Source organism: Hetaerina americana, unplaced genomic scaffold (genome assembly GCF_022747635.1).
Source record: "Hetaerina americana unplaced genomic scaffold, ioHetAmer1.1.p SCAF_9, whole genome shotgun sequence".
Lineage (NCBI taxonomy): Eukaryota > Metazoa > Arthropoda > Insecta > Odonata > Calopterygidae > Hetaerina > Hetaerina americana.
Genome location: NW_027287538.1, coordinates 64,429,263 through 64,450,792, shown reverse-complemented (window position 1 = coordinate 64,450,792; position 21,530 = coordinate 64,429,263). Strand labels below are relative to the sequence as shown.

Sequence of the window (21,530 nt, the reverse complement as noted above, 5' to 3'; positions counted from 1 at the left end):
GGAGGCAAGATTAGTGAATGTTACGTCGGTTCGCTTTTGCAGCCGAAATTTTTTTTTTGCAAAATATTTTCGATTCGCTAATATGCAAATAATTGTCACCAGGGATTTTGACGGTAGGTTCAGGACGCCGCGGGAGATCAGGAAAACAATTAAATATTGAATATTATTGCGAGGAGGGCTGCCATTTTTTCCGGCCGGGCGGCGGGGCGCCGGAAAAAATGGCAGCCCTCCTCGCAATAATATTCAATATTTAATTGTTTTCCTGATCTCCCGCGGCGTCCTGAACCTACCGTCAAAATCTCCGGTGATAATTTACTGAAAATTAGTAAACAAAAAATTAATTAATGGATTGGTAGATAATTCAGCCAACAGATGGCGCATGCCTTCACTAGTTGAATTCTCCTCAAATGCCAGTACATCCTAATACACCTTTTTGCCACTAGAGACAGCAACGCGTAATTTCGTAATTCAATTTTATGTGTGTATTTTGAATTTGGCATAATGGGATTCGCTCGAACTTTGGGTTGTAAAATATGACTCATCCTCCCGATTACTAGCAGCGCATACTTATATAATGTCCTGGAACTTCATAATGTATTTAAATATTAGAGAGAAATTTTAATTGTTAGATAATGCTCAAATTAAAAGTGAGGCGGAAAGGAGGGGGTGAGGAGTAACCCCCTAATTGGTTGCCGCCGCCTTGTTCATAATCAGGAATGTACGTAGTTTTTTTCTTTCATTGACATAGACCAATTGTGAGGTATAGAAGAGTTGTTCTATCCAACACTTAAATATTAGTTATATCAAGTTCAAAAATCGTGAAGAACTTTATCTCAACATGGTTTCAGTAGTGTAGTGCTATTTAATCCACTGCACTGGTTGCCACTCACATGCTCTTTATTACTGCAGTCTTGGTTAACATTTTAATTATGCATAAGAATCATTAATGCAAGAATATATTCAAAACCTTTATTTCAAAATTATAGAGTACAAAAGTGTCAACTAAATAAGTAACTTATTCTTAAACAACTGTTTCTTTGAAACTCTTTGGGTTTAACAAAATCCATTTCCCTGATATTTCAGGGATAATATTACCGCATCTCCAAATACGTTTCTTCGACTTTCACCCAAATTTAAATTAAGTGCATTTGAAAATGTTCACGGAATTTTTCAATACAAGTTGAAGGAATCATTACACCATGACGTAATTACATATGCTTTCAAATTTACCAGAAAATTAACTTAAACTACTGTCCATTGGTCACTTACTACATCATATTCTTACATTATTTATGTTTGCCTATCAATGGGATTCCTAATAAAAATACAAAAAACCCGAAAAAATCCATTTGCTTTTGCACAGGCATAAGGAGTTTAGATTATAATGAATTTCCCAACAGCATATTATTAGCCCACTTACTAGGAAGTACTGCGAATCATGGGAGAGGAGAGGGGATTGCCGAGAATAAACATGCAGTAAAGGTGGATGCAGACCTTTTTGATTAGCAATGGGGTGCTGAAAATTTTAATAGAGGGGAGTATGTTAGGCAAGGTAGGGGTAGTAATAGCAGAGGCATATTACACAGAATGGAACAAGGAGAAATGCATAGATTGAAGAGGGGTCTACTGTAGTGTTGGATTGTTTAGCTAGGCGAGGCAAGGAAGTTGTCGCTGTACTGTTTGGTAGCTGGTCTTCATTAAAAGCCTGCCTTTAACAGTAGATGAATATAATAATTATTACTAGACCTATGTTAAAGAACAGGAAAATGAAGCAATCAAATGAAAATAAGATGCGAAGGAATTTGAAAAGATTATAATCAAGTAGTTTTGAGGGGAGGCGACCGACAGCTAAGGTCATTTGCGCCATAGGGGATGGATAGGAAAGGATGAAGGGTGGAGAGAAACCCGGCGTCGGCATTAGCCTACTCTTTACGAAAGGCGCCAAGGGGTCCGCAGTTTAACGTCCCATCCGACGGACGGCGTACTCACTCAAAGTGCCCTCCACAAAGCACCTCAAGTAGGGATCGAGATACCTCTGAAAAATATTCAACACCGCCGGGATTTGAACCCGCGCCCTCATGGTGGGAAGCCAATACGTTAGCCCCCGCACCATCTCGATCCCCAGATTATAATCAAGTAGTAGGTTTGATGTGCATGAAATCCGACATCAAAACAAGGTTTGTGAATCGGGTAACTCTTGATTAAAATGGTTTAATAACAGTAATTTATTGGACCAGATTTACCCGCCAATTACAGAACTAGATATTATCTTAAACCAATGGAAGGATATTAACCTTAATTTAATGGGAATTTTTTTGGGAACTTGTTTGCCGAAACAAAAAATGTGACTCAAAGTGGGAGTGGATAATGCTAGATTACTTCAAAATTTAATCAATGTGCTTCATATTTCATTGCACCTCTCCATTCAGATTCAATTATCCAGTTTGAAGATTAAGAATTTGGACCTGAAATTACAGTGGAAGAAAGAGAGAAAAATCCTTTGGGAGGATTGGTGAACATTAACCTTGATATATGGCAACTTAATTGGAAGAAACATTTGATATAAAGATCAAATGAAAGTAAAGCCATCTACATATGAGGGAGTGATTAATGCTCTGGGTTTCATGGGTCTTGAAGAACCATTTCAAAGGGCCACTCACCAGTAGATTCTTCACTATGGTTAATTTATTGCAATAAACTCATTGGTGTTTGTTTACTGTTTTTCCGGCTTGAATAATTTAACACATTAAATCACACTTCAATTTGATCATCTGGAACTCATTTTCAACCCCAGGCACCAACCTACCTTTCTGCTCATTTGGTCTATCGGTTGCAGCTGGTTTCTGGCTATTAAAAATGAATAGCTTCCTGTTAAATATTTTTAAAACATTTCATCACTCCATAAATACATAGGAAAAGCCTTTATTTACATGTTTCATGTTAAAGGTTGGATTACATCAAATAGGGATAGATCTATTAATTATAAAAACAAAAGAATATTCAAGCCATGTCATGAAAAACCAACAAATACTTGTATGCTTGGCATCATGGTGATATAAACCACAAAAAATCACAGTAATCAACCCCAAGGTCTTTTGTTAGTGATGGTAGAGTTCACTCAATACTAAGCTCAATGGGGTATGAAATTCACACATCAGGGTAGGGGGGTAAGTGCCTTTCCCTGTGCCAGTTGTCCTTTCCCAGGAAGCTCTAGTACCAAAAAAAACTGCTTGGGTAGAGCTGAGGGTGCCTTAGAGGCATGATTACGAATCTAACCTGGGCCCTCCAGTCAGCAGTCCAGCCTTACTCCTGGACTACCACATCTCCCAATGATATGTTCACTTGATTTCTTCCTTAACCATCATAGCAGGGTGAATTTTAACGCTTATCACAAATGTTGCAAGCAACTTTTTTTTTAAGCTGACAATAACTTAGTTTCAGTAAACAATACCTTTGGTAATGATTAAGAACAAAATTTAGCATAACAAATGTGCATATTTAAAAACTACTTCATTCAAAATTCTTCATAGACTTATGGGCCGATTGATTACATGTGCGATTTGTCATTTAATCAGATCTCGCTGGGAAACCAGAGCTGGCTCAGTGAATGGAACTAGCCGTATTTTATTACCTGTTGAGTGAATTTCACAAATGGTAAAAATAATATTTATTAATTTAAGTAGATCACTCTTATCAAATCATCCTTCTAGTAGAATTGCATCACTCTTATCAAATCATCCTTCTAGTAGAATTGCATTGTTTTGATTTTAGATCAATGAGGCAGTTTCTCCCACAAAGTAGAAATTATAGAGTGAAAGGAAAGAAACCGTTTTCAACAGGTCCCCTACAGGTCCACCCATCTTAATTTCAATTCATTATTGTCCATTATCATTTTCGAATATATATTTGAGAATCTCTCTTGGTTCATACTAGGGTTGGACATGGCACTAAGATTAGTGGATGAAACTTAGCATTGCCACAGTTATTACAGTTACACATCAGGTAGCAAAAATCTACCATTTCGATGACATTTGTATGCCTGAACAATAGGGAGGGTCTCACCATATATGCCTGAATCTTTGTTAATCTCATGTTCTAGTTGGCCCCTGAATTTGTACTCAAAATTTCCACTGTTTACTTAACTCTTGTAAGTAGTGTAGTATTAGTATTGTAGTATTTATTGAATGTTTACGAGTTCATACCTGTGAAGTAATTTTAATTATAACTTATCAACTTTCATGAAATGCATGTTATCAACAAGAATGAAAAAAAATTAATTGAGTACTTTCAAAAGTGGGTACCGAGATATAAACAATTTTATATTTGGATTTATTTAATCAATAGTGAGACCAACTTCCTTAAAAAAAAATTCACCACCATTGCCATGAATACTGCCCACATGCAACCCCTATAATTGCTTGCTTTTACCACTGCTATACTGCAACAATCAGGATTCAGAAGCAGCTTCAGGACAAGTCTCAACCAAGACATCACTACGCATTACAAAACTACTATGGCAATGAATTTCAAAATCAGACCTTATTGAAGTTTAATGCTGATCGCAAATAATTTTTCCAATTACTACAAATACCCCCTTGCCCATGTGGGTCAATCCTTTATTTTTTCATTGAAACTTTTATTAAATGGCTTACCAAGTGGAAATTTATAATTATTCAAGGAAACAAGGTTGTCCAGAGAAATTATCTTCATGATTCCCAACTAGGATATTAGAATTCTAAAGTCAAAACTTTTCTCTGTCAAAGAGTCCCTATGAAAATATATCATGACCATATTACTTGCAGTAGTCCAATTGATGTGACACCAAACAGCACCAATCCACTGTCTATCATCAATGTTCTCTCGATGGATTGTGGTGATGAAGTACTTAGAGAAGACAAAATGCAATAGAAGGGAGAAATGGAAGGAATGGAGAAAAATAACCGGTGATAGAGAAGGTGCCCTGCCAACTGCATCCCATTCAGTCCCCCCAAAGTCCTGTTACGAGTCTTCCGCCTTACCTTTTGCTTTCTTGATTCCACCTTACACCAAAATAACTTGGGTCATGCCCCTCAGTCCCTCAGCTATTCAAATGAAACAACACTTCAATGCTAAAACATTAAAGAACACTTTCGGAGCATATATCCCATGCGAGGATTGTTGGGAGTAACAAAGAACTTTTCCCACTTAGAAGTGACAGAAAATTTGAAATTGGGATTGTCTTAATGGGTTTTATCGAATATTTCAAATTATGATATTATTCAAATCATGATGCTGATTGAAATCATATCTCTTAAAAATCATTATCATTTTTAGTGTATTTCAGCTGACAATCACACCCTTCTAAGCCCCATTAGGGATCACAATCCATGGGTCTATGATAACCTGATTATTAAGGTCTATCAGACATAACTGATAAGTGACTCAATGATCCCTTAGGGTCAGTAAGATTGAATAATTCCCTCAACTCAGATAAAGTAATAGTTTTCACTCCAGGCAAGTCTGCATAAATGTTAATAAGATTTGAGTTTGTTAATTACACTAAAATTTCAAAAGAAGTAAGCTATAATTGCTTTGAATGCAGACTTGCAAGTTCCAGAAAATATCACTTCAAATACAAAACATCTTGTTCACTATAGATTACCTTTCAGTGAGATTCTGCTACAGTGAACCTTACTTTCTTGGACAATATGACTGCCAAACAAGGTAATGATAAATAGGCAAGTACAGGGAGAAGAGCAAAGATTTTAAAGAAAGATGTGGAGAGAGGGGGCTGAGTCTGATACAGAGGTAATAAAATAGGTAACAGAGGGGTGTAAGGTCTTAATTGAAGTAACAGAGGGTTAGGCAATGACAGAAATGATGATTTAGTCGCCCTGGGTTTTCTACTGCTTTGGTCTATTTGGTCTGAAAGCAGTTTTGCAATTGATCCAAATAATTTTATAATAAAAAAACATCCCGGGAGGCATTTGCAAGGTGAAAGGCTAATGCAGCAAGTCTTACACTGTCCATTCATACAGAACTCAACTGCCACTCGCAATAACACAATATAAACATTGAAAAAACAAGCAATTCTCTTCGTTGGTGATTGCATAATATGTGTGGAGTGGCCTTTACTCAACATATAATTTGGAGAGGCAAAATTAATGGCCATTGATAGCTGATTCTAGCTTGCACTCATCATAGAAGCCACAGAAATCATACTAATAAGTTCTGAGTTTCAACATGGAATGCCCACCAACTCATGAAAGTGAAAATTCAAAGAGCCAAAACTAAGGAAAACCAGAGACAGCATCTTCACATCACTGGGTCCATGAAGGCCATTGAATTTAATATATACTGATTATTTTAAACTGTTTCTAAAAATAACCCACCCTAACCAGTTCCTTTATTCCTTAGAACAAGTGCCCAAACCATCCTTGTACTCACTGGAGAGAAAACACCCTAACCATACCCTAATCACAAGGTTCACTGTGCTTTTTAAAATAAATTAAAAGACAAAGACAGTACCAAACCTGTATTCTAACTTAAATTTATGCCAAGGTTCAACGAAAACTTCATTTCACAGAGCACACTAGATGACTCGCATCCAACCAGTTAAAGGAAATTTGGAAATATTTTTCTTCAATTGAAAGATTAATTTGAGGAAGAAAAAAAGAAAACTCAATCAACATTTGAATAATAAAATGAAATGCTTTCAAATTATTAAAGAACTAATAATCATCTTTGGCTTGAGACATGCCATTTACTACATATAACGCTCACTACTTCTTGTAGAAGCACTGTAAAGATCTTAAGTATATCCAAATTATCACAAATATATAAAGATTTAAAATAGCTTCACTACTTGTGGTGTGAATCTTGCCCTCTTTTGCCTTAGCAAATCTCATGTGGACAAGCTCACATCAGAGTGTGGCTTCTTTCAGTTGAGAGCACACAAATGTGAGCCCCAAAGTTATGCTGATGATGAATAGGAGATGATGCAGACATAAAAAAACAGTTTCTTCCAAAGTGAAGTCCATTCTAGGCTTGGGGTAAGAGTTGAGGTATCATCAATATTATTTCTAGACAGGAAGTACAAATTTAGAAAAGTACAACAATGATAGGAGTAACAGCATGGGGAAGTTCATGATTAAAAAAAGTATCATTCAACCACACGAACAGTTTGGGGGTCAAGGCAATGAAGAAAAAATTCAACAATAGGTTACGGAACTAGGAAAATTTGGTTAAAAAATCTTCCTATTTGTGGAACTGTCTGGTTAAACTATTATTACTATCACATTTTCTGTTCATGGCTTTTTCGGTTCATCAGAACTGGATGGCAGATGGTTAAATGAATTTGGTCAAGATGAAAATAAGACTAAATTAAGTAAGAAAAGTAAGATTTTCGCATTCAGATTGATATGATGGGTTTGATTAGATTTTCAATTTTTTCTCTAAACTGTACAATACCTTATTTGAAAGTAATTTACCATTCAAACTTTTTGATTTTAGAAACAACTACATGATAATTACATTGTCAGTAACACTGTTTTCAATTACTATGTAATGCAACATTATGAAAATTCATTAAATTTTGATTTACTCAGTCTATGTTTTATTTCCGCATAACCTTTCCCAAGATGACTACCAAAGACTTAAGTAAAATGAAGTACTGCACTTCTCCCAGTTATATTCTGCGTGTGAATCTATATTTGTATTCTTGTAATAGTAGGCACATTTGCTCGCATATGCTCACATGTACCTGAAGATGGCATAATAATGTGAAAATACTTTGTATATAATAATTAAAGGAATGGTGGAATGGTTCAAACCATAGCCCCAAGCTATCACTCAGTACATACATTTGGGCTGCCCGAGTTCTGATGAAAAAGCTGCATAATTTTTACAGATAGGCACACTGGATATGATACATCTTAGACCTGATATAAATATCTGAAATATTTCATTTTAAGCCTCGTAGATCATTTGAAGAAAAGCAAATGTGAGGATCACGGAGTAGGTTCATCTCCATGACCAATATTGGAGGTATAAATTCATGAATCTTCTCATTCGTGCTTTAATAAATACCCTAGGATATCAATCTGGGAATGGGGGTGGGGAGAGGACACCATTGTCAGCATTAGTCTACCATAAGGGAAAGACACTAAGGGGTCACACAATTTAATGCTCCATTTGATGAATAGACTACTCCATTATAGCGTATGGCACCCAAGCAGGGGTCAGGATATCTTAGAAAAGTTATGCCACCCCTGTGCTTCAAACCCAGGCCTTCAGCATGGGAAGCCAATACGCTAACTGCCATACCAAACTGATCTCCTCCATTGCAGTCATGTTATTTGGTTAGTAACTAACAATACAAAAACATTCTAAAAATTTTAATATTTTGCAACAATTGTTATGAGTAACAAATTTTTGACCAGGTCATAATTACATGGCATCAGTTTTAAATGACGTATACAACTCTACTATGAGTAATTATCTTCACTTAGAATGAATTTTACCTCAAGTACATGAAGAGAGTTAAGAATGAGCAACTTATCTCCCTGGATCTTTCCTTACCAAGTAACTGCTCCAAACACTTCATATACTTACTACATTTATATTCTTAATACAATGATATGACATGGTAGTCTAGAAAACCAAAGTTTTACATACTGTACACTCCAACATTAACTCCTCCTCCCTCCACAGCCACGAACAGAATACTTCCAGAGAGCTCCACTAACACCCCGCTCAAGAGAAGGAAGGCTACCAGGAACAGAGGAAAGCAGTGTAGGCAATATCAGAGAGCAAGCAAGTGTGATGGGAGACTATGATGCTTACCTAGGACAGTGGGGGGATGTGAGGGAGGAGGGTTAGGATGAGAGACGGGGGACAAGAATGAAAAAGGGGAAAAACTCATCCACTCTAGATGATCTGGCCAATGAGTGTGTTGGAATGGTGAAATGAGTGAAGGAAGAGGGGGGGGGGGAGGAAGTTTATTGGGGTGGAGGCTCTTTCACATGACCGATCCAATGGCTTTGCACGTGGGAGGGGAAATAAGTGGAGGGGTGGGAGTGATTTCAATGAGCACAGGTGCATTCGACTATGGCAAACGCACCGACTGAGTGTGGTTCAAGCCAAGCCAAGCCAAGTAGTAGGCTGCCCTTCTAAACGGAGTGAGTAGGGGCTGCTGTACTTCAATTTGACACAAGGCTTTTGGGTGACGGTGGTGTGGATCATTTCATGAACTCTCATTACTGTGGACAAGAGTGGGGTGGCCTGCGCTGAGAGTATTTCCTACAAAGAGAGACTTTACAGTATTTTTCGAAGCTTTCTAGTCCACTTTATGTAAGGCTGGTAGTCAAGTACTATGCTCTGATTGGATAGTCTTTTTCCACTTACTGTTTCATGGATATCCATTGTCCATGTTGATATGTCTTGGTCTTGCAAAAGAAAGCTTCGAAAAATACCTTCAACCTGAAGATCCAGGCAAGATGGCCAGCAAAACTGTCATCACCAGAAGACAACCAATGCAGATGGAGAACCTGGAAATGCATAGACAAGTATTACAATTATTTTTTATTTAAAAATTTATTCAATGAAAAATATCACTTCATTAGAAGAAATTTCCCGAATTTCAATTAAAAACCACAATTCATCACTCATATTTCAATGAGTTTGGTATTGTGTAATAAATTATTACCGCCAACACCATTGGGGTTCCATATGAAATTGCTAATTTTTTTCCAAATAACTTATGTCGATGTTCTGATTTCTAGTTAAATATGAGTGAATATTGATATTTGCATGATAGATATGGATGTTATCAATGATTAAGACAGACATGGAATATTACATATATATTACATATGTAGAAGGCATGGTAAGACAATTTAAATTTTTTGAATAAGGGCCTTTATGGTTGAAGATAACTTTGTACAACATGCATACAGATGATCCCCAGAACATTATTCCATATGATTCCCCTGGAGAAAAAAGTAGAATGATACATGAGTTTTAATACCTCCAGAGACTAATGTAGGAAACAAATGGTGTACATCAAAGTGTGCACTTCAGAAGACAGATTATTAACATCAATATTCAATGCACCAATTTATTAAACGTGTAGACCTAAAACCTTGAAATATTATTTCTTTAAGATTATTTCTTACAGAGATTTAAATCAATATCCTCTTGCAATATTGCACAATTAAATGCAAGGACCTTTGTCCATTTGCACAACTAGTTCATAAGTAAGCTGAGATTTTGATAGTTTCACCTAAAATGAAAGTGTTAAAAATTTACTCAGTTGAGTAACCTTTAGTGATTTGATTTATTCCCTATTGACAATTTGTCAAAATGCTTTTTTATAAGAAGGAACTAGGCTAAAATTGACAATAATTAATCCATCTTGCAAAAGATGACTCTTATTGAAATCATTTTTTAATACAAAGAAAAGAGCAACTTTCACATTATTTAGAGTAATTTAAACTTTCATTAGCTTTCATAATTATATATTTACCTCCTAGAAAAACCGATCAAGTTCTTGACATTACAATTTCTGTGGGTAAAAATACTTACATTAAATTAAGGTGAGAAGAAAAAATTAATTCTGATTTTACTGAAATTATTTTAATTTGGTTAAACTTAACTCATTTAAAAATATATTACACACAAACTAAGCTGGGGGTGTGGCAGTCCAATGGGTAGCATGTTGGTTTACTGCCCTGGATTTGATTCCGAATGATGCCTCTTAAGACCCTCTCTCCTTCATCCATGATGTGGGATTTTTTGAGTACCGGATCTTCCTAGGATACCATAAAGTGGCACAAAAAAAGGAACTGGCCCCCATTATTAACCTGTTGATTAGTAAATGTCGCATACAATTCAGCTTATTTCTAGGCAAGGTATATCAAAGCCAACCTATTTTAGTTTATTAATGTTGTTGGATAACCTAAATGAAAATAACATGCCAGTCAGCATGAGCTTACTTTGTACTATGGTTTCACCCAAATCCATGATACTTAGTCAAATTTGTAAACAACTTGAAAATCAAACTAACCAAATGATTAAACAAGAGAAAAAACAGTGATCAGTGAAAAGATTGATTCTCATAAATACGATATTGCAGCTCACCTCACAAAGACCTTTGGCATGTGGGATTAAAAAGTGTGAAGGAATACCTAACACCCGGTAGCAAAGATGTTTGGCAAATTAGGGTATCATGACAAAATTAAGGAACAGAGATGAGACAGTCCATTTTCTTGGGCTACCTGTGGTTTGCAAGTTGAACACCCTAAAAATAATAGAATTACAGTGAAGCTGGGAATTTTCCGAAGTCATCAGGAATCAGGCGTAGCCCTTCCGATTTAAACTGAATTATCTAATCCCTAGGCTACCACACCTCCAAGAAGAAATAATTACATACTGAATTTCCATCGGTAGATTATGTTCATTTAATGAGGGAATTTGAAAAATGACTTTTTAATAAATAATAAGATATCAACAATCCGGTATCAATGGGATGATTGCAAATTGGGCTTCTTTGGTTACTTTTTGGATTGTTTTTCCCAAGATGTTTCATTCAAAAATGGGCTACTCTACTCTCTAAAATAGAGCCAATGTGAATCTGTAATTGCACCTTAGGTGTCATAAAAGTGATACATTTCCTAGTCATATTAATACAAAAAATCTACAAAAACTCACTTGATTTGGCAGATACTACATGTTTAAGAGGTGGTCTCTCAAAAGCTTTTGCCACCACATTTGGTGCCATATTTTAAAAGCAAGTCTTCTTTGTGGAATGATATTTTAATTAGGTAAATATGTTACAATAAAAGGTGAAACATTAATATTACTACAAAATTAAACTAACTGGTAAATAATATATTATTTCATCAGTTAATAAAAGTTTAAAGTCTGTATTGGAAATGCCCTAAATTAGAGCCACTTCACTTCTCCAAAAAGAATACACTTGCCAAATAAGAATACTTAGCACCAAATAAATCCTTCCGTTCCACATTTTTTCTACCTCCCTTTATTCCACCCAACATCTCAAAGTAGTATATTCCTACAGTCACCTGTCTTGACTAACGTTCTCCCCTTTAACACACAATATCAGGCTTGATTGTGTGGCAATTTATTTTTGAATGAAAAGAAAATGCGATGTATTTCCCACAATACTTTTATTTGCTACATCTGATTTCACACAGGCGTCATCTTAAAGTACCCAAGGATTATGACTTTTCATTGGAACTAGTTGTCATAAATGTAAAGTTTAGTGAAAAATACACTAATATTCTGCTCTCGGATCTAGTACAGAGTCAACGTTTACACCATTTCTACTTGTTAAGACAAAATATTTGCAGAGAAAGAAATTTCAAAATAGTATGTTCTATAGGACTTAAAATTAAGGAATTATGAGGCTAATTTCACCGAGCTTAAACAGACATGGTTGCTTTGTTTTCCTTTTAAGGATTCCTGGGAAATAGATTCCTGTCAATTGCAAACCAGACGCTAGATTTGAGCGCACAGCCTCTGGGCTTGAATGGCGAGTGCGATACTAATCGGGGGTGCCACCGTCACCTACGAAGAAAGGAACTACAAAATTCAGGCTGAATTTTTATCCACTTACACTATGAAATCTGCAGTCCCTCCCCATTTCGAATCACATGACAAGCGGGGGGTAGACCAGAAGGTAATGAGATTATAAATTGTGGAGCGTCTACAATGACGAAGAATTGGATGTCGCAAATCGAAATTTCAATATCTGTCCACACAAGAATTGGAAGCTACCGCGGCTGAGATTGAAACCCCATGTATTGCAGAGGGTCGACAAATTTTAGGGGAGGTGACCGGAAGCAGAGGTCATTCGCGCCATTAGGGGTAGATGGGAAAGGAAGAAGGGTGGAGAGAAACCAGAAACCAGGCAGTAGTCCACTCTTTAACGAAAGACACCAAGGGATCCGCAGTTAACGTCCCATACGACGGACGGTGTACTCTCTCATAGTGCTCTCCACAAAGCACCTTCATCGTAGGGATCGAGACACCACTGAAAAATACCTGCCGCCCCTAGGATTTAAACTAGGACCCTCTGGATGGGAAGATAGTACATTACCCACCGCACCATTTCAATTCCTCGTTGCGGACAATTACGGGTCCATCATTTATACAATGCCAGGACCATAACCAACGACAATTGAGCCAAGCTGAAGTTCGAATTTACCGCGTACTTCAACCCTTTGCTATGTGTACGTACAGTATACGGATTCCAGCAAGAGAAAGCACATTTCAAAATAGTTTTTGTAGGCTGACTACATACGTACCAACATGCAACTATTAATTTTGGAATGTGACCCTAAGATCTAGATAATCGTAATCTGTTTATGAGAAACTTAATACACTGAACACGTTTATGAAGAAGCCTAATCTGCCACTGTATGTTTGCACGTGGGCTTGTACTAAATCACCACTTACCAATGATATAGAGTTGTCCGTAATTTCGACCGCTTAGTCTTCTCCCGAGTAGCTCGACGATATGCCTTCGTGGGTTCCATGAACTCCGGGATAGCGATGAGTCCACCTACTTCGATCGGCTGTCTCATCGCGGCTCTCTAAGCGAACTGGCGAGACCAAATGCCAGTCGGCATGTAAGGGGGGGGAAGGCGGGGGGTTTATTGAGTGGGAAACTTCGCACATAGGAGAGTGAAATTGAATTGGGACGATGAAAAAGGAGGCAGAGGGAATTGTTAGCCCATTTCAATTCCGAAAGTGTGAATTTCGCGTATCTTCGCAGAGCTTTGCACTGGAGCGAACTGGAGTCTTGTAGTTTAACCGCTCCCTTCCTCGCCTAAAGTTTGAGGCCGAGGGGTCATACAGCTGCCTCCAAGACCATCAGCCAACAATGCAATTGCGTGCCCTTCCAGAAATGCGCGCGCGTCTTTAAATGAGCCTTCGTGTGACCATTCAGTGATTTCAGACTTGGGTCTCTTTGTTACTCCATGACTATACAAATAAATGCCGTTACACACATGTAAGTAAATGAGCCCAATGAGGATGCTAATGCCTTGCGACCCGGAAAATAATTTGAAATTTCCAATTAAATTGGCGATACATTGCCGTAAGGGAAATTTCATCAGGAACTCAGTAAAATAAATGCGTTGGCAACTAATATCCCCAGTAGGTAGTATGAACCTGACTATGTCCTTAGTTTTCTTGGAGTTTATTAAATAAGGGCATGGCAACTTAACGGGGAGGGAGGGTTGAGGCACAGGTGAAGCAGCATTGGCAATCCCGCCTCGGAAGTGCGATGAGTCAACTGAGTCAACCCATCCGACGGACTGTGCAGTGCACCGGGATATCCTTGGGTAGCATTTCATTCCGCTGTCGCGGTGATAGTATTATCTCTTTGGTTGGTCTCAATCCGCCTACCCTCATGCGGGTATTGAGGGAAGGGAGGGAGAATTCAAGCAACCATTGAGAATTCTGCCGCATTATCCCTGCCTGTCGTAAGAGACGACTAAATGGGAGACATACCGGAAAACTAATCCCTAGTAAGAAAGGGATACCTCTAAAAAGTCTCATGGATTTACTCTCTGCGCACGGCCATAACATCCGACCTGCGATGCACATGGGTGTTTGCCGCGCCTGGAGACTCTCGAATATTCCTATAGCTTTATCACCTTTTAATTTAATCTGCGGGGAAGGAAATAATTTGTTTAGCATTAAAGTCGTGATTTTTTAGCAAATAGGCGCCCAGTCATCTTGAAAACTGTCGGCGAATACTTTGCAGCCTAGTAGCAAGAAATACGTAAACCTGAATTCTAGTATTGACGAAGAAATGGCACTGCAGTCGGACTATGTTATTCTGTTCCCTTATCGTTCCCAGAAAAAATTACATATTAAACATCTATTCAACACTCGGTCTCTCTAATTTTATTGACATTATCTCCCCTACCGTAGTCCGATGGGGGTAATAGTACATTTCCACATCACCGCTAAGGAGACGTCCTTCCAATTTCTGCAAGAGATTTATTTAATCTATAATTTAGCCTTCCCTCCGTGAGTAATTCCCACGGAGGATTGACAAGAAAGAGGTATGAGCAGACAAATTGTATGAAAAAAAAATGTTCTAGTTTAGGAGATATTGTTAAATACTTTTTGATTTTTGGTGCGAAAGGACGACTCAGGTGACGATAGTGGGCCCCGGATCGTAAACTAGGCAATGAGCCTGGGCAATGGGCAATGGGCCTACAGATCGAGGAAGAAGTGCTTTAGATTTACGCAAAATTTTGAGAAAAAAATGTTCTAGTTTATCAGATAATGACTCAAATGTTTTCCTTTCGCTATACTACCTTGATCAAAAAGTTCCCGGAATAACCACCGTGTGGCGCTCCCATCGTTCCGATTTGAGTTCTGTTTTTTTGTTAAATTGGTACATCTGTTGTTGATATTCCCTTTAAATCTTAGTGTCATAACTTGACATTTGCAAAAGTTACGTAGCCAAGAGTACATCTATCTCTGTGTGTGTTGGCGATTTTTTACAATTGCAGAAATGGATTTAAATTTGCAACAACGAACTAGTATTAAATTTTGCGTAAAAAACGGATTTAGTGGCGCACGGACTTTGGAAATGTTGGAAAAGTGTTTCGGCAACGATTCTCTAAAAAAAACGGTCGTTTACCAGTGGCACGAGCGGTTCAGAAGTGGTCGTGAGTCAATCGAAGATGATGAACGCAGTGGCAGACCATCGACATCGAAAGTCGGTGAAAAAATTGATAAAGTAAAAGAAATGTTGGTCAATAACCGCAAATTAACCATCAGAGAAATAGCGGAGGACTTGAACATTGCCTATGGATCCGCCCAAGACATTGTGGTTAATGATTTGGGTTTCCGTCGTGTAGCAGCAAAGTTGGTGCCAAAAGACCTCAATTTCATGCAAAAAAGAGACCGTGTTGACGTCGCAAAAGACATGATTTGCGAGGCTGAATCCGATCCCACATTCATCAAAAGGATCATTACTGGAGACGAGACGTGGGTTTATGAGTACGACACGCAATCCAGACATCAGGCAAGTGAATGGCGTTCACCAAATGAGCCGAGACCAAAAAAACCACGTCGTTTTCAGTCAAAAAAGAAGGCAATGCTGACGGTTTTCATGGATTACAACGGTGTAGTGCATCATCAATTTTTGCCAGAAGGCCAGACAGTAAACAAAGAGTATTATTTTGGCGTTATGAGACGTTTGCGTGAAGCAATTCGCCGAAAGAGACCAGAAATGTGGGCAGAAAACTCGTGGATTTTGCACCATGATAACGCACCGTCGCACAGTGCTATCATTATTCGTAATTTTTTGACGAAAAATGCAACAAATACCATCCAACAGCCACCGAATTCACCTGATTTGGCTCCCTGTGACTTCTTTCTGTTCAATCGAGTTAAAAAACCATTACGGGGAACGCGTTTTAGCAGCCGAGAGGAAGTAATGGAAAAATCGCAGGAAGCACTGATGGACATACCGAAAACCGAATATAAAAAATGTTTCGAGGATTGGATCAAGCGCTGGCATAAGTGTGTTGCAGTCGATGGGGATTACTTTGAAGGGGACAATATAGATTTAGATGAATAAACTTGTATTTTTAATTTTCTGAATAAATTCCGGGAAATTTTTGATCAAGGTGGTATAAGACGACTTACTGCTTGGACTAACTTAAGTTTAGTTTTCTTTCTAAGGCTGTATATCATATACTACGCAATTAATATCGGCGTTGCAATTGGTAGTGATTGCGGGGAGGATTACGGAGTATATTATGTCCAATTTGGGGAAATAAATGCATTGGTTTAGGAGATTTACTTAGTTATTTCGTGCAAAAATGGTAATGTTGGTATGACTGAAAATCCATAGCATCACCGGCTGTTAAGTAGTCCTAGGCTATCTCTCCGTGAGCCAAGTTTAGTTAAGTTAGGATGAAGGTTTCAAAGAACAAGGTAATGTTCTGTAGGTAAGTATCTGAAACCCATTCTGTTTCGCTGTACGGCCTGGAGGAATTTTAGTTTGTGTTGAAGAGATGTTTCATAGATGATACAGATGCTAAATAAAAAAGAAATAAATGTTTGGACATCGCACAGGACAAAGAAATGCAGCGAGTATTACGAGGCATTAAATTGAAGGGAAAACCGACTATACATTCTTGGGGACAATTATTGGGAAAGACTAAATGGGCAACTAAAGGGGAAAATGGAAAATAATAGCTAACAGAGAGGAGGCAACTTAAACTGGACGCAAGAAAAGGGCAGCTGTCAGGTTTAAAGGTCTGTTTACATTAGACCTTTTCACGGGCAGAGTATTCAAAGAAAGAATTTGTTTCTGACCTGCCCTGAAATAGAGTAATGCAAAAATTAAAACTATTTATCGGCCCAAATTCTCTTGATGATGCAGGCCAACCCGTTGTAGTTCCTTCTCCAGGGTGTGAAAATCATAATACATTAATTTCCTAAACAAACACTTTTGTCGGCTCCATCATTACGAACATGTTTTTCGGAAACACACTCGCGCTATGTGCACTTTTTTCAATGTCGCGTGGTTCGAAAGCAAGGCCATGGCATATCTGACGAAAATTGTTGTATGCCTGAGAAAACTCTAGAAACATCTCTAAAATCGCATTCAGCTGTTGCCAATGAATGCGCAAGTGACAATTTTTTTTATATTTTATTAATAATAATATAATATTACATTATAATTCCGATCTAATGCCAGAATTATAGCGATTATACACTAAAATCATCCATAGTAAATTTACTCAGATTCAAATTTCCTCTTGCGCTTTCATCTGTTCGTGTTTAATAAACTTCGCCGATTTCATTATAGGTAGTGCTCCAAAGAAATGTAGAAATCTAATGGCGGCGTGCAAGTGTGTTTTTAATGTAACGTTAGGGTATGGCCGTAAGGCCCTTTTCAGTGCTGTAGCTAGGAATGTAAATGTCAGAGGATTATCTTCATGTAGCATTTTTACAAAGTATGTCAGTAGAAGACCCATTCCTTTGCGATTACCATTTCGTTGGTATAGCACATCTAATTCAAGTGTACAAACCGGCTCTCCTAAAGTTCAAGGACTAGCTGACGAAATTTTAAAGAAACAGATAAGTGAAAGTGCAAATAAAGAAGCAGCTAGTAATGAAGGAGAATCTGAAGAAGATAGGAAGAAGCGTGAATCTTCGTGGAAAGCATTGAAATACACTTTCCTTGTGTTTGGGGTTAGCTTCAGTGCAATTGGCATTTACATGCTGGTGGAGTGGGGTAAGTTAGTGTGTAGGCTTAATACTGATCTTCCAGTGTTATAAAATACAATTTTAATTATTTTAGAGGGGTTTCATGTCGTTATTTAACGCATTTTTATGCTGAAATAGGTGCACCCAGGAGAGATGAAAATGGTGAGGTTATCCATGATGAATTCAGTGATATGCCTCTTCTTCAGCAGTACTTTTTACGTATGTTGCAGGAAATTAATTACTATAAAAAGGTGAGTCTTGTCATGTTTGTGAACTATTATACCGTGGTAGAAAGTTTCATATACTGAGTCGGTGTAATGATCTCGTTTGTAGATGATTAGAGATCCATCACGAGACAAGTTGTTGCCTGACCCTCTTGAGGAGCCATACTATCAGCCACCTTATACCCTTGTGTTAGAAATGACCGGATTATTGGTGCATCCCGACTGGACCGTGAGTAAACTGACTTATGGCCGTGATTGGCATTTTTTGGTGTGATAACTCTAATCCTTATTTTTATCAGTATCAAACAGGTTGGAGGTTTAAAAAGCGTCCTGGTGTAGATTTCTTCCTAACACAAGTTGCACCTCCGTTATTTGAAGTTGTCGTCTACACAGCAGAGCTGGGTTTTGTGAGTCTTGTTTTTAGTATTATTCTCTCTTAGCTGTTCGTTATCACCGCATAAGATTTTTTTGTTAATGAATACCATTTAATATTCAATTACAGACGGCCTTCCCTATTTTAGATGCTTTGGACCCAAATGGATGCATTGCATATAGACTCGTACGAGACGCGACTAGGTATGTTGATGGCCATCACATAAAGGATTTGGACTGTTTGAACCGAGACCTCAAAAAGGTATTACAACTAATTGTTAATTTATGGTGAAATTTCAATGTGAAGTAAAAATATAAACTTCATTTCCCTCCTTTTATCTCACCCAGGTTATTGTGGTTGACTGTAATCCAAATTCAGTGAAAATGCATTCGAGGAATGCCATACTTTTGCCCAAATGGCAAGGTAATGATGATGATCGGTCGTTAGTAGATTTGGCTTTCTTCCTGAAAAGTAAGTGGTCCGTTTTTGAACAATATAACGTTGCGGGTAACTCACTGAATAATTAGTAATTAAATAGATGAGTAAAATATTGTAACGGAAGTATCTACTTCTTGTTCATGATGCGGTTTATCATTAGTGATGTATCATATCGTGTAATTACCAATTCATTGATTCAGAGTTACTATGTCCGTAGTACCTTAAGACTTGGAATCTTATGCTGATTGTGGGCCTTGGACATAAATGTTTAGCATTTCCACCTTGTCTCTCCATGTGTGAATAAGATTATTTCAACTTTGCTATTTTTCAGCCATTGCAACATCACAGGTAGCAGATGTGAGAGAGGTATTAGATTTTTACCATAAATTTGATAATCCATTGGAAGCATTTAAGGAAAACCAAAGAAAATTGCAAGTAAGTTGCTCTGTGATTCTCATTACTTAAAGTATGGCAGAAATGTCATCTGTTGTAGCAGTTCCTAAGAGATGGTATGGTCATAATTTTTAAAAATTTTAGGTAAATTTAAATGACTATACTTACCCAAGCTCTTCAGTACTTGATCAAGAATTATTTTGGGCTTAAAAAGATATTTTTTTGCAAAAGCCAAATCTGCTTTAAATATTTAAGTTAGTTATTCTTGCTAAATTAAAGACTCTCCCAGTTAATACCAAGAGGAAATAAATGCAAAACTTAGTATTTCATGGAAGTGCTTTGGAGTCATTTTTGCCATTTTTTGTATTTTTAAGAAGAAGAATCTTCTAGATATTACTTGTTAGGTTGTGATAGCATATTTTTTTCAATTTTAATTCAAAACTGAAGCTGATCTCAATAGTTAAAATTTGTTGTTTGATAGCTACACCATACAGGTATGAATCTTGAGTATAGGTACCAAGTGGTTTCGGGAACTTTTATGTCATCATAGCCAGTTATTTGAAGTCCCTACTATGGGCATAATTTTCACCAGCTGGGTTTTAATAGTGGGTAAGGCACTAACTGTTAAACCCAAGGGAATTAGTTGAAATACCATACACATTGAGTGTGACTTCTGTAGAAATACCCTTGTTTCCACATGGCTTCTATTGGTCAAGAGAGAAACTGAGGTTACAAGTGTAGTATCAATAGAAAAACATTATTAATTTACATAGCAATTAGCAGTTGACTAAAAAATTGATCTCTTGCAAACAAAATAAGGATGCTGCTTGCACTTTGTTTTGCATATTTCTTTGTCTCTTCAGGTGTTGAGAGAACAGAATTTTCTTTCTTCATTTATGTGTGAAATATAACGTATCTTTAATAATTGGTATCTATGTAATGAGGGTCATTTAAAAATACTGCTCGTATTATTTTTCACACCATTACCCTCTCCCTTTTAATAAAAACACCCTTAGGCTGTGGTTGTCTTCATAATGAGATGCTGAAATTGGATTTTACAGCGGTGGATTTCATTTGCACTTCTTGACTGAAAATTTTTCTATTTCTGCAGCATGCAAAAATAATGTTTGATTTGGAAATGTAATCTGTACTGCTGCCAGGAAAATTGAGTCTTGACATTTGCAAATTATTATTGATGTCACAGGTTCCTTTAGATGTTAAAAGGAAAGAGGATCACAAACTGGAGTCTTTCAAATGGAAACTTACAAATGACCCTTATCATTCATGATGAAAACCAATCAGCATTTTTATTGTGAAAATTACACTATCTTTCAGAACCTGTTTAAACTGGAGTGTTTCAATACATAACAATATCTAAATGGAAACTTACAAATGACCCTTATCATTCACGATGAAAACCAATCAGCATTTTTAATGTGAAAATTACACCATCTTTCAGAACCTGTTTAGTAAATACGTCTTTTTCTTTGACGATAGGAGCAACAGGAAGAAATGCAGAAAATTCAAAAGAAGCAGCAAGAAAGTCGCAGCTCTCTAACTGGTAGTTGGGCTCCGAATTTCCTACGCAAAACATGAATTCCAGATCTCTAAATTGTTTTTCACACTGTGAAAGCTTAAGTCTGTACAGTCAAGTGTTCTATCTCATGCCAATGTATGTCACTCTGGTAGTTTGTGACCAAATTGTTATTTTATTGAAATTGGAAAATTGGAGTGATTTTCCATTGCCATCACTGTTACTGTAGGAGTATTATGTTTAATGAATGAAGTTTGCCATGTATGTCAGGTAACTTTGGCTAATAAAAATTCTGATGTATGAAGTTAATGAAATTCAT

The 21,530-nt window shown here is 37.3% G+C and overlaps 1 protein-coding gene across 1 annotated transcript; it reads left to right on the top strand.

Annotated features, from left to right (window-relative positions):
- Positions 1 to 17,875: 17,875 nt before the first annotated feature.
- LOC139698701 (mitochondrial import inner membrane translocase subunit TIM50-C-like) lies at positions 17,876 to 21,510 on the top strand. The gene is made up of 8 exons (XM_071597579.1): positions 17,876 to 18,277; positions 18,388 to 18,500; positions 18,583 to 18,702; positions 18,773 to 18,880; positions 18,976 to 19,107; positions 19,194 to 19,317; positions 19,616 to 19,719; positions 21,175 to 21,510. Exons 1-8 carry the CDS (start codon positions 17,878 to 17,880, stop codon positions 21,271 to 21,273), a joined length of 1,200 nt encoding a protein of 399 aa, XP_071453680.1. The 5' UTR covers positions 17,876 to 17,877; the 3' UTR covers positions 21,274 to 21,510.
- The last annotated feature ends 20 nt before the right edge of the window (positions 21,511 to 21,530 follow it).

What these genes read in the sequence shown, in the direction of transcription:
- LOC139698701 (XM_071597579.1), top strand. Translation starts at nt 17,878, where the DNA reads ATGGCGGCGTGCAAGTGTGTTTTTAATGTAACGTTAGGGTATGGCCGT. An exon ending in ACACAGCAGAGCTGGGTTTT is followed by an intron (nt 18,881 to 18,975) that starts GTGAGTCTTGTT and finishes ATTCAATTACAG; the next exon opens with ACGGCCTTCCCTATTTTAGA. An exon ending in AAAACCAAAGAAAATTGCAA is followed by an intron (nt 19,720 to 21,174) that starts GTAAGTTGCTCT and finishes CTTTGACGATAG; the next exon opens with GAGCAACAGGAAGAAATGCA.